General features: G+C 42.8%; 1 protein-coding gene across 3 annotated transcripts in view; it reads left to right on the forward strand.

The window, feature by feature from the left end:
- The window catches only part of RAB1A (RAB1A, member RAS oncogene family), a 64,934-nt gene that overhangs the window by 39,063 nt on the left and 12,718 nt on the right, over positions 1 to 13,153 (forward strand). For all 3 annotated transcript variants that reach the window (XM_029593620.1, XM_029593621.1, XM_029593619.1), the window contains one exon: positions 12,389 to 12,461. In XM_029593620.1, coding sequence (XP_029449480.1) covers positions 12,389 to 12,461 — 73 coding nt within the window. The remainder of the gene's footprint in view (positions 1 to 12,388; positions 12,462 to 13,153) is intronic.

The following is a 13,153-nucleotide window of genomic DNA, read 5'->3' on the forward strand; positions in this document are numbered from 1 at the left end:
TCCTCCATTATCACAGTCACACAGGCGCTACGCCTATCCTTAACCTGGTGGACGACTCAGGTCAACCTCCTTCAGGGCTTACCCTTTCTTCCACCGGATCCGCAAGTAATCCTAACCACCGACGCTTCTCACATTGGTTGGGGAGCCCATGTGGACGACTTCCAAACCCAAGGCTTATGGTCCAAAGAGGAAGCCGAACACCAGATAAATTTCCTGGAACTTCGAGCAATCCGCTATGCGCTCCGAACTTTCAAAGATCATCTATTCCATCAGATAATCTTAATCCAGACGGACAACCAAGTGGCCATGTGGTACATAAACAAGCAGGGAGGCACAGGCTCCTTCCTTCTGTGTCAGGAAGCTGCGCAGATCTGGGCGGAAGCCCTCTCCCACTCCATGTACCTCAGGGCCACTTACCTGCCGGGAGTAGACAATGTATTGGCAGACCAGCTGAGCCGTGTCTTCCAACCACACGAGTGGTCACTCGATCCTCTGGTAGCGACCACTCTGTTTCACAAGTGGGGTTCTCCCCGCATAGACCTCTTTGCGTCCCCTCAGAACCACAAAGTGGACAATTACTGCTCTCTCATTCGGAGCCAGCACTCTCGGCCGAGGGATGCATTCTCCCTCAAGTGGACAACCGGTCTGCTCTATGCATTCCCTCCACTTCCTCTTGTGTCAAAGACTCTCGTGAAGCTACGCCAGGACGGAGGAACCATGATCCTGATAGCACCTTACTAGCCACGCCAAGTATGGTTTCCAATTCTCCAGGATCTCTCCATCCGCAGGCACATTCCTCTGGGAATGGACCCGCATCTTCTCACTCAAAACGACGGATGCCTCCTCCATCCCAACCTCCAAGCCTTGTCCCTGACGGCATGGATGTTGAAAGGTTAGTCCTTCAACCATTTAACCTTTCAGATTCAGTTTCTCGGGTCCTGATAGCTTCACGAAAGCCTTCCACAAGAAAGTCTTACTCATACAAATGGAAAAGGTACACATCATGGTGCACTTCTCAGTCCCTTGATCCCCTTTCCTGTCCAATCTCTAAGTTCTTGGACTATTTATGGCACCTATCAGAATCCGGTCTAAAGACCTCTTCCATTAGGATGCATGTCAGTGCGGTAGCCGCCTTCCATAAAGGTATAGAGGGTGTCCCTATTTCAGTACAACCCCTGGTGACACGCTTTCTTAAAGGCTTGCTCCATCTGAAGCCACCCTTACGTCCTCCGGCCCCATCTTGGGACCTTAATCTGGTTCTTGGTCGTCTTATGAAACCTCCTTTCGAACCTCTGCACTCCTGTGAATTGAAGTATCTCACATGGAAAGTATTATTCCTGTTGGCTATTACTTCAGCTCGCAGGGTTAGTGAGTTACAGGCCTTAGTCACCTATCCGCCTTACACTAAACTCCTGCAGGACAGGGCGGTACTCCGCACTCACCCTAAATTTTTACCCAAGGTAGTTTCTGAATTTCATATCAATCAATCCATCATACTACCTATCTTTTTTCCCAGGCCCCATTCCAACTCTGGGGAACAGACTCTGCATACCCTAGACTGTAAACGAGCTCTAGCGTTTTATCTAGACCGTACAGTTGCTCACAGAAAGAGTACTCAATTGTTTGTCTCCTTCCATCCTAACAAGTTAGGACAACCTGTGGGTAAGCAGGCTCTTTCCTCCTGGTTGGCGGACTGCATTTCCTTCTGTTATCAGCAAGCTGGCATTCCTTTCCAAGACCGTGTCAAAGCACACTCTGTGAGGGCCATGGCGACTTCAGTAGCACACCTTCGATCGGTGCCGCTTCCTGACATCTGTAAGGCTGCAACCTGGAGTTCTCTCCATACCTTTGCAGCCCACTATTGCTTGGACAAGGCTGGAAGACAGGACTCCATCTTCGGCCAGTCCGTCTTGCGTAACCTTTTTCCAACCTGATGTACCAACACCCTTCCACCTACCCGGTTGGGTGCGGATGCCCTTTCCCAAATTTCTCCTCACTTATTGTGCCTGCTGCACACCGTTGGGTACATTTGGTGCAAGTCGGGACATCCTCAGCTCGGTACTCACCCATTTGTGAGGACAACCATCCTGCTTGTCCTGTGAGAAAGCAAATGTTGCTTACCTGATGTAACAGGTGTTCTCACAGGACAGCAGGATGTTAGTCCTCACGAAACCCGCCCGCCACCCCGCGGTGTTGGGTTCGTTTTATTTTTACTTTTTAGGCACTGCCTGTAGCTTTGAAAATCAGACTGAAGGGAGACCCCTGCTGGCTGCAGGGTCAGTGCCTTGCTGGGCATGCCCAGTAGGGGCCAGTCAAAGTTCTGTTTAAACTTTGACAGAAGTTTTCCGTGGTGGGCTCCATCCTCGATGTCACCCAGTCTATAGAGGAGTGGCTGTAGCTCCATATTTTAGCTTCCTCTAACTTCCTCTAACTTCCTCTAACTTTCAGAATTTGAGACTGGCAGTTTTGTGTGTGTGTTTCTCTTAGAGCTCCCGATAATTCCCCCCTCCTCAGTGCGGTGTGCCTTCTCCCTGGCAAGGGCATCTCTGTGTCAGGAAAGCAGACAGAAATCTGTGGGGGGGGAGCATTTCAGAGAGAGTGAATGTGGAGCAGAGCTGCAAGCAAACCTGACCAGCCAGGTTCCTGGACTCTGCAGAAAGGGAAAGATGAAAGGGAGAGCCGGGCTGCATTTTGGCAGTGGCAGTGGTCGTGCCGAGAGTGGTGTGCATCTGACCACAGCTGGCACGGTTTCAATTTCCTGATCAGCCCAGGTTATTAGAGAGGAATGAATAGCAGCTCAGTATGTTGCATGTTCCGGAATCATCTGTTTCTTTCTTTTTATGGGAGAACACGGTTTAGGATTGCGATAGTATGTTTTCTAGCGGCTCTGATTTCTTGGATTACAGACCCCGAGGTTAAAGAAGGATCAGTCAGGTTATGTGGGATGACGTTTTATTTAATACAGTAGTGATGCTTATCGGTTTGGCAAAGGCTGTGTCACAGGATTAAACTCATGGGATTGCTATAAACTACTGGTAGCTTTTTCTTCTATTTTCCTGTTTAACAGTACAGTAGCAATACATTTTTAACTTTTGGCGGGAGGGGGGAGGTGCGACTTGTACGTCCTCTGAGTAATTATCCAGAAAGCAGTTTGCATTATCTGCACTGTAACTAGAGATGTAAATTTCCTGGAAATTAAGTTGAGGAAGAAATAGGGATAATTGGGAAATAATTGTACTTGAGTAGCAATATAATATACACACATTTATTAAATATTTGTGAAATCTGCACAAAATGGTATCAAAAGTAATTTTATATAAATGAACAGGTTGCTTCTCAGCCTTTTGGCTAAGATCAAGTGTAGTATATAAATGAACAGAAGTAAAATACACGCATGTAAAATGGGTCCTAAACCATGACAAATTGTTAAACCCATGGAGAGCCATCATATGGATCAGCTGTTTTATGTGAGGTAAAGAAACCAAAGAATAACAAAGATTTGGTAAAAAATTATGTAGTCCAAATTGTAGGTGGTTCAAATAGTAATAGCATTTAAAGAGCCGATATTCATGCTTTTGTAAACCAAGTCATGGTCCCTCGACTGTGTCGGGAGGGACCAGTCTAACAGTAAAGATAACAAATAACAGAAAATAGAGCATAAGGACAGAAAAACAGACAATTACACACACAAATGTCTTGAAGGATTTCAAAAACTCACCACATAAGCCACGCTCACAGGTTTATAGGAACAGCATTACAGGAGTGCCTCAGGAGAATACAAATACCAGAAAAATGCGCCAAAGGTCACATGATGCAACTGGCATCAGAGATGTAGAGGGAGTCCCGTGGAAGCCAGAAGAGGCAGTACAAGATTTGACAGGCAAAATAGGGCATTAAACTATGGAAAAGGCATAAGCAACATAGCACAAAAAAGAAATCCGTGACTCCGGCTATTTTATTACCTTACTACAGCAAATCACTCTTCCGGTTTCACCTGTTTTTTTTGGTACACTTGATATTGAAGTATTAGACATCAGTATTCTCCAGCAGGATGCTATTGATATTGTAAAAGAGGTTCTTAACACCCATTCTCTTGGCCAACGTATACCCACATGTTTTCTCGTCAAGCTGACTTGAATAGCCATTAGGAGGAATGTTTTCTCCTTTAATATCATTTACCAGCAAATCAAAGGGTTAGCTATGGGGGGCCACTATGACACCCCCCCCCCCCCCCGTATTGCATGTCTTTATGTATCCAAATTCCAAATACTTTCTCTTATTCCTCATATTTTTGGCAATCTATATAATCTTGGTACAGATATATTGATATTCTTTTGATTTGGCACAGATGTTCAGTTTTACTTTGGAATGGTCCAATTCTTGCAATCCCAACCTGCGATTTTCCACCCAAATTGACCACTATCAAATTTAATTTCTTGACATTCAGATCTTAGACTGCTCCTTTTTCACTACAGTTTTCAGAAAACCTATGGATAAGAACACATTACTCTCCTTATACTAGTTGTCATCTGTGATCACTTAGAGACAACCTCCCAGTAGGCCAATGTTTTTGCCTACATAGACTTTGTTCCACCAGGGATGAATTTGTCTCTCAAGCCAAACATATGTATATATATTTTCTCCACCGTGGCTATCTACTCAAAGACCTTAAACGCTTTTTTGTTGTAATACTTTTTAATTGAGATTTTCAATATATCCATTATAAAGTGGAACAAGAATAACAGAAGAATAAATACTCGACATAGAGAATCATAATGAATATACAAATAAGCAACATGTATACTGTCAAGAGTTAAACATAAAACCCTTATCTACCCGCCCCCTCACCCCATAAGGGTCCATTGGGGAGGTTGCAAAGTCCAAAGAAGGAACACCAGGTGATCATTTCTTGATTTTGATTTTAATATCCAAGGTTATTAATTTCAAACAAGGAACCCATGTTTGGTTACACACAACTTGATATTTCTGTGATGCTGTCTGTATTGACTTCCTTTCTAATAGAAATAGGTCCAACATGGCAGAGATCCACATAGACAAAGTTGGCACAAAATCTAGTTGCACAAAATCAAACACACAGTGATTTAAGCATCCCTTAGTTAACAGTTGATCAGAAATGGTAATGGACAGCATCAGGACATGTCCTAGCAGGCAGAACGCTGCTGATTATTCCAACACAAACATTAATAGAGATGAAATAATTCTGTTCAAAACGTCTGTAATTCCACACAGTCCCATAAACAGTGTACCAAAGACACATTAGATTGCAAACATTAATGACCTTTATCAGATTGGATAATCCTAGCCAAACAGGCCTTCCGTGGTCAAAATAAAATCTTATGCATAATTTTAAAATGCACTGCCCACAGAGCTACTCACATCACAAGCCTGTTGTACAAGTCTGTCACAATCGTAGAAATTGTCTGTGAGGACACAAGACAGATCACAGCTAGAGAGGTATAAAAAAAAAAAATATTTGGAAGTATTTATAAAATTAGAGTTTTTTGGCATTTAGATCTAATAATCTCCAAAAAAAAGCCATTAATAAGTAGCTTCATGCCTTTCACACCTTTAAAGAATCAAGATAGCTGCAGATCTGCATGTATGTAAAATAGTCGGAAGGGCCAGACTGCAAGTGCTGACAACAATGTGAAAGAGAATGTAACTCACCCACTTGTAAATTGGTAAAAGGTACTAAATTATGAATCCCCTGCCTAAGTAATACCTTGAATTTCCTATTCAATGGCATGGGCAAAAACTGGCAGAATACAATATGAAATATGCCACAGCAGACGTAAATGCTGCCTAACATAGCGCCAACAACGCCTTGCTAAGCTTACTAGCACAGAACGTGCAATGAATGTGAGATGGTAACAGATCATTATGAGAATGAGGCGCATGAGCTAGACCAAACGGTTTCGTGAATTCCCCTTCTAGCAATGTCTGAGTTAGCAATAGAAATTCCTAACCAGTCTTTTAAGATCTGTAGTAAACATGCCACATAATAGAACCTAATTATTAGAAAAACCCATTCCCCCCCCCCCCCCCCCCCCAACTCTTTTTGGAGCCATCAAACTAATGAACTTTAAGCTGGCAGGTTTAAAGATACAAAATAATTGGGCAAATATTTGTTGAAATAAGCTTTTTTTTAAAGCAAAAAAGAATGGTACCATTTGTAAAACATACAATTTTGGCACTAGTATTTTAACCAAAGCTTAACCTACCTGGTTAGTGAAAGTGGGAAATGCTTACAACTGCTCAGTTTCTTCCTAAAATCCTGTATAAGGGGTACAGTATTATACTGATACCATTGTGTCGTCTTTGAATTTTGATGCCCAAATATTTGATTGTTTCATTAGCCCACATTAATGGGAAATCCTGCCAATCACCTCTTAGCCTCAGATTTAGATACATTTAACTTTAAACCAGAAAAGGTTCCAAAAACACGTATAAAATCTGGTACTAAAGGAAGTGACTTGCAAGCATTAGCGAACTTCATTAACATGTCATCAGCGAACATCAGTTTTGGTTCATGGCCCTGAATATGGGCCACATGTTTAATCTTAGATATTAAGGGTTCTAGAGACAGACTAAAAAGAAGGAAAAGAGAACATCCCTGTCTGGTATCCCTACTCAATCCAAAGATATTGGAAGTGGAGCCATTAACCCAGATAAAAGCTTTAGGGTGTTTATATAAAACTTTAATTGCATTAAGGATGGAACCTTCAAAGCCAAACTTTACCAAAAAAAAAACCCCCAAGCCACCCTATCAAAAGCTTTTTCTGCGTCAGTTTATCAGTAAGGGATCTACTACCTGAGAAGAGTGGCGTGATTCCAAAGCCACTAATAAGTGCCGTATGTTAGCCGTGGGCCTCCTGCCAAAAACAAATCCAGTTTGTTCAGATGATATTAAATCTGGCATAATATATTTAAGGCTATTGGCTATTATTTTTGCATGTATCTTGACATCTTGATTTAACAAAGATATCGACCTGTAGGAGCCCGGATCAGTTAGATCCCTGCCCGGTTTTGGCAGATTGGTAATAGCTGCTACTGACATCATTTCTGGAATAACATCACGTATTACCATATGATTAAAAAGGTTGCACAAAGTCAAAGACATTGAGTCTTGAAGGGATTTGTAAAATAGACTTTAAACCATCAGGGCCTGGTGATTTATGTGGTTTCAGGTCCTTAATAATCTGAAGAACTTCATGCGGTGTAATTGGTTGGTTCAGTCTGGATAATTGTAATGCAGAAAGTGTTGGCATCCATAAGTCAGTAAGAAACTCCCTTTGATTTACTAGATTAATAGGATCCTGACTGTACAACTGTTGATAAAAGGCTTTAAAAACATTTCCTATATCTGAAGTAGAGGTGGAGAAAACAACATCTGGACGTTTAAGATGACTGATAACATGACAAAATCCTGAACACTCTAAATTTATCGTGTCCAGTTTATTCCCATATAAGAACAATTTATGTTTAAAAAGAAAAATATTACCAGTTGCTGTTTGATGCAGCAAGTCATTTTAAACACGCTTTTAAGCATGCTCTATACATTAATCGTGGCTTACATTTTATTAAAGACTCTCCGCAGATTCTGATATTTCTTGTGTACTCCCATACTCACCCGCATGCCTCTCCATATGCGATGATGTCACCATTGGTCTTGTTTAGCTCCTAGTGCCATTTTTAGAAGACATCTTCATTTCTCTTTTTGACGCAGCCGCAATCTCTGTGATTTGCTGATCTTACCTGAATATTAAACACCTATTGACCATTTTGTCCCCCTCTCCAGACACACTGCATGCCATCATTGTAAGGCTTGTAATTTTCTCTTACACACTTAGATTTTTCACTCATCCAGTCTCTATACAAGTCTACCTGTTGCCTTTTTCTTCTGACCGTTCTACAAGTAAAATTATTTGTGATACGTTGTTCCTGTCCTTTCTTATATGTTGGGAAAACATCTTGTGCGATTCGCGCCTGTTTTTTACAAGCATTGTTCTTGTATATGGTTGGAGAAAGTTAATGCACCCCTCGTATCTCATTGGGTCAGCGCACATGATGACTGACTGACTTTTTTTTTTTTTTTTTTTTTTAATTATAGAAGCCTATATCCCTCCGTCCCATGGTGGCGACTTTCTCTCGCTACCTCTTACAGCAGGAACAGAGATGGATACACTGTTTCAATACAGTGTATCCCTGTGGCCTGAACTCTGAGATTGCTTGGTCTGGTTTTTTTCTGATACCGGTGTCCTAGAGTTTTATTAATATTTTTTCATGTTTTTATATGTATGAATTTTGTATTTATTTTGCTATGTTGCTTGTACATTCTCCAAAGCTTTTAGGCACTAATTTTGCCTGTCAAATCTACTGCCTCTTCTGGCTTCCTTCCTCGGGACTCCCTGTACGTCCCTCTCACGTCAGTTGTCATGTGACCTTTGGCGCGTTTTTCTGGTATTTATTTGTAATCTCCTGAGACACTCCTGTAATGCTGTTCCTATAAACCTGTGAGCACAGCTCATACAGTGAGTTTTTGAAATTCTTAGACATTTATATTTGTTGCCTGCCTTTCTGTCCTTTTGCTCTGTTTTCTGTCATTTTTTATCTTTACTCTTAAATTGGTCCTTCCCCGACACAGTCCATGTCGGGGGACCGTGAATTGGACTATATAATTTTTATCAAATCTTTGTTCCATTGACTTGGCGATTTGGTCTTCCACCCTCTTTATTTGCAGGTAAAAAAAAAAACCATGCCATAAAGTTTGTGCCCTGACAAATTTTTAATTTTATACAAAAAATTTACTTCAGTTTCTTATTAAACTTCAAATGGAATGTGGTGAAGAACTTTAATCATTTGTTTACCATGTTAACAAGCGGCAGGAGCCTCGGATATTTAAAAAATCTGAATAATTTTCTGTGAAATTCATCTGAAAATTTAACTTTAGGAGCAAAACTGATTTCCTCACTCTCTCCCTCTCTTCTAATTCAGATTTGTACACCTCTTCACTCGTGTCTGATTTGGGCCTAGCCTGCCTCTTGCTTCAGAACTGGTCCAGAGGAGCATCCCAGCCCCAATACGCGACCCTTCCTTGTGCGGGGCTCCTGGCCAGTGTTCCCCTGAAGGTGTCCAGCGACTGCACGTGCTGCCACCATTCAGGACCTGGCAGGAGCCCATCCCACAGCTGATGACCATTGCGTACGGTTTGTGCCAGCGAGACACGTCCTGAGCAGGATTTATTTGCATTTCTTACTCGTTCAGTATTACTTATGCTCAAGCCAGGGTTTTGAGGACAGCACCATCAAACCACTAGGGTCTATGGTTCAGGCCTCCACACAAGCATCCTATAAAAGGATGAGGCAACTAACCACGTTGTAAGCTGCACAATGTGTTATTAAATGCATTTAGTTCCGTCTCGAGCCTTGGTCGGCAGCCAGGAAACGCCAGCCCTCAAGTTTTGAAAATACCTGCTGTGCTGGCACAGACTGTATGTGTTGGCATCCAAGCAATGAGCTTAAGTTAGCTGAGAGAGGCAGATGTGGGGGGGCGACTGCAGAACAGAGATGCTGGGGAAGGGGGGAAGAGTAGGAAGTGGATGCTGCATAGAGAGGGGAGAAGAGGTAAGAATGGGGAAGGACAAAGGAATGAGAGAATGTGGAAATGAAAGAATAGGAGGCGGCAGCAGAGGGGATGGTTGACAAATGCATTGGAAGAGTAGGAGAGAGGAAAATGGATTTGGAGGGCTTAGGTGAATGCTGAAAGATGAGAGAATTTGCAGAGGAGTGAGTTATCAAGGAAGGGAGGAGATCTGGAAGCTGGTAAAAGAATTTGATTTATATTCCGCTTTTCAGGCACTTCAGAGCAGATTGCGGTCAGGTACTCTGCATATTTCTCTGTGCCCCAGAGGGCTCACAATCTGTACCTGAGGCAAGGGAAGGTGACGTGACTTGTCCAAGGGCTTTGAAGCTTGGTTTCCCTGATTTGCAGCTTTCTCCTCTAACCACTAGGCCAGTCCTCCACTGCAGATGGAGAGAATGAGGGAGCAAGACAAAGCTCCAGACTCTGGTAGTGGCAGTGGTAAATGTAGGAGTGGCCTGACCATTCTTCCTCTCTCCCTGCTGACATAGACAGATCTCAAGGGTTTTCAGACCTTTTGTAGGAGTTCGGCTGTGTTACAAATGTTAAACTGGAGAAATATGTTCCAAGTGTATCAGTATTTAAGAACAAACAGTTTTAAACACTTCTGCGCTAGTATTTCCATTTTTCCCTGACACATTTATTCTCCTAGGACAGGCAGGATGGTAGTCCTCACACATGAGTGGCGACATCGGATGGAGTCACCCATGTGTGAGGACCAACGTCCTGCTGTCCTAGGAGAACACCAGGTAAGCAACTCTGCTTTCCAAACAGCCCGATTTCAGTAAAGATTGCGGGAGAACAGGCGTTCTGTGTTGAGCAGCCACCTCTCCTGGGCACACAATCCTATATTTGAATGGGAGGTTGCACGAGGGATAATTACATGCCCCTAGTAGCATCTCCTTGGCCCAGGAGAGGTGGCTGTCGGTGGGTTCAGGAAACCGATGTTCAATTTTACGAGCGTCAGTTTTCCAAGCCTGCTGACAGCAAATGGTTAGGAAAACGGACACCGGTAAAATTGAGCGTCCGTTCTCCTAACCTGACCTGCTGGCACATTTTTTTTTTTTTTACATTTTTGGTTCCGCAGACTTAATATCGCTGGGATATTAAGTCGGTGGGTGTAGGAAAAAAAGCAGTATTTTCTGCTTTTCTGTACACTTTTCCGGGCTGCTCAGGCCTTAATTAATGAGAGTAAAATGTTCAGATTGGCTGCACATTTTACTTTCTGAATCCTGGGCGACTAACTCATAGCCTTATCGACATGCATTTGCATGTAATGAGTGCTGTTAGTTTTCAGAGGGTTTGGTCATGCGTTTTTTGAGGCGCCAAACCCCTTACAGTATAAGGGGTAATAGACACCCCTCGAAAACCCATGGCCAAACCCGCGTTAAACAGTGCACAGGGCCGCGCGCACTTTGCAGAATCGGCCAGAAGTGTTGGGAGTGTTTTTTTTTTACCCCTCTTGACATTTTTTTGGGTGGGGGTGGGTTCTCTGTATAGCAGAGTAGTCCACGGTGCCTCGGGGGTGATGACAAAGGGGCAGGGATGGGTTGGTTCTGGGATAGGTAAAGCTCAGAGCGGTGCCAGGATTAGATGAAGCTAAAAGGAAGAGAGGAGCCAGCAAGCAGGTAGGTTTAGGATAAGAAATCGATCTTCATACTCTTTAGAACTTTGTGCATTTGGGACCATAAAATGCTAGTTTTGCACACTACTTGGCCACTAGCTTCCCTATAACTTTATTTATTTTTTAAGGTAGATTAATTTTGAAGATTTGTTTCAAAGTTGCAGATATGCAAACAAAGGTCCCTGCATGTGGTAAAGATCCAGCATACACCAAGCAGACCGTGCAGGGCTTCACTATTTAGCCTTTTAGTAACGATTTTTTTATTTCCATAATAAATCCTCCTTCTCAGAGCTCTGCTCAGCATGTAAATGAGTTTCCTGGGCTTAGATGTTGATGCAGTAATTTGACTCGCATACAGTCCACGCCTAGCAGAGCTCCAGTCCTGGGCCCTTCCCAAGCACATGCTCCTGGTTATTTGCCAGATTCTGTGTTGGCTACTAGATCTTTTTGTACAGAGCACCTAAAGCACAGGGATCCAGAGATTCTTCTGAACTATCAAATCCAGGAAAAGAAACTAAATAAAATAGAGATGCCCTTATCCTGTCTCTTTTTTTTTTTCTTTAAATCTGTCATTGTTTCCTGGGATTTGACTCGCTGGATTTGTGCCACGGCAGCGGGCATAAAGTGGAAGGAGTCTTGTTGGACAAGGCCTCCCTAGACCTGCACGTTTCCATGAGCTCCAGATCCTAGCGAGAAGATGGTCGGCACAGTGGGGAGCTCTTTCTGTCCGCTGCTGATGTTAAGTCGGGCAGCATGTACGAATTGCAGAGCCTTTGACAGGCTTTTGTTTGCCAAAATCCATTATATTATTTGTACAGAGCTATGAAATTTTGTGCAGAGATTTGCTTTCCAGTTTGGCATAGGTCGTACTCTGTCCTCATTTTTGTGTCTGACAAATGCGAAGATGGTGGTAAAAAAAAAAAAAAGTCACTGATTGGGGAGGGCAGCTGCCTAGCCATAGACTCCAATACTGTGGGGTCGGTCTCCAATGTATCAGAGCAGTCTCACTTCTGGTTATTGCAACAAGTTTGTTAAAAGCTCAATCACATTTCTGTTTTACAGCCATAATGTTAATTTACTTTTTCTTTTTCTTTTTTTTCACAGTGACTATTTATTCAAGTTGCTTCTGATTGGAGACTCTGGGGTTGGAAAATCTTGCCTTCTACTTAGGTTTGCAGTAAGTTCATTACTACTGGCATTGATCCAGTCTCTTAACTCTGAAAAGTTTTTTAAAAAGCATGCAGTGTTTCAGGGATAAAGATGTGAATGCAGCCTTAAGAGGGATTCTGAGCTTCTGCCTTTGGGACTGACTGCTCATGGAGTGGGTCTTCTTGCTACATTGGCTCTGGTCTAATGTCATTCTTTTGTGGTCAATATGGTGTGGTGTTCTCTCGCTCATTTGATCAGTCATTTCTGTTCCTTTTGTGACTGTCACAATAGATATCTTTACTTTTATATTACACCATCTGCCCAGAACAACTTGCTTGGGTAATACATGACTTCTGCATAGATGAGTGCTTGATGAGAAGCTGCCCCACAGTCTAAATACCTCTCTGCTATTGTGGAATCAGCAGGGGTCACTGTTCCCATCCCATGACTGGTACCTTATTTGTGAGGTTTGCCAGATGAAGGATTTGAACACGAGTTTTCTGGGCTGCCTGAATTGTCCAAAACATTTCACAGATGTGCAGAAAAGCTGCCCTGTGTACTGTTGGTACCCACGGCATTTTTTGGTATGGAAAATAAACTAGTATGAGTGTTCCTGTAGAACTGGACTGCCAACTTCGCAACAGGGAGAGCCCATCAAGGGTATGAAAAATATCCTCAAACACAAGCACGCTGAACCAGGCTAACCTTACTTTACCTGAA

The sequence above is a fragment of the Rhinatrema bivittatum genome, chromosome 3 (assembly GCF_901001135.1).
Source record: "Rhinatrema bivittatum chromosome 3, aRhiBiv1.1, whole genome shotgun sequence".
NCBI classification, from domain to species: domain Eukaryota; kingdom Metazoa; phylum Chordata; class Amphibia; order Gymnophiona; family Rhinatrematidae; genus Rhinatrema; species Rhinatrema bivittatum.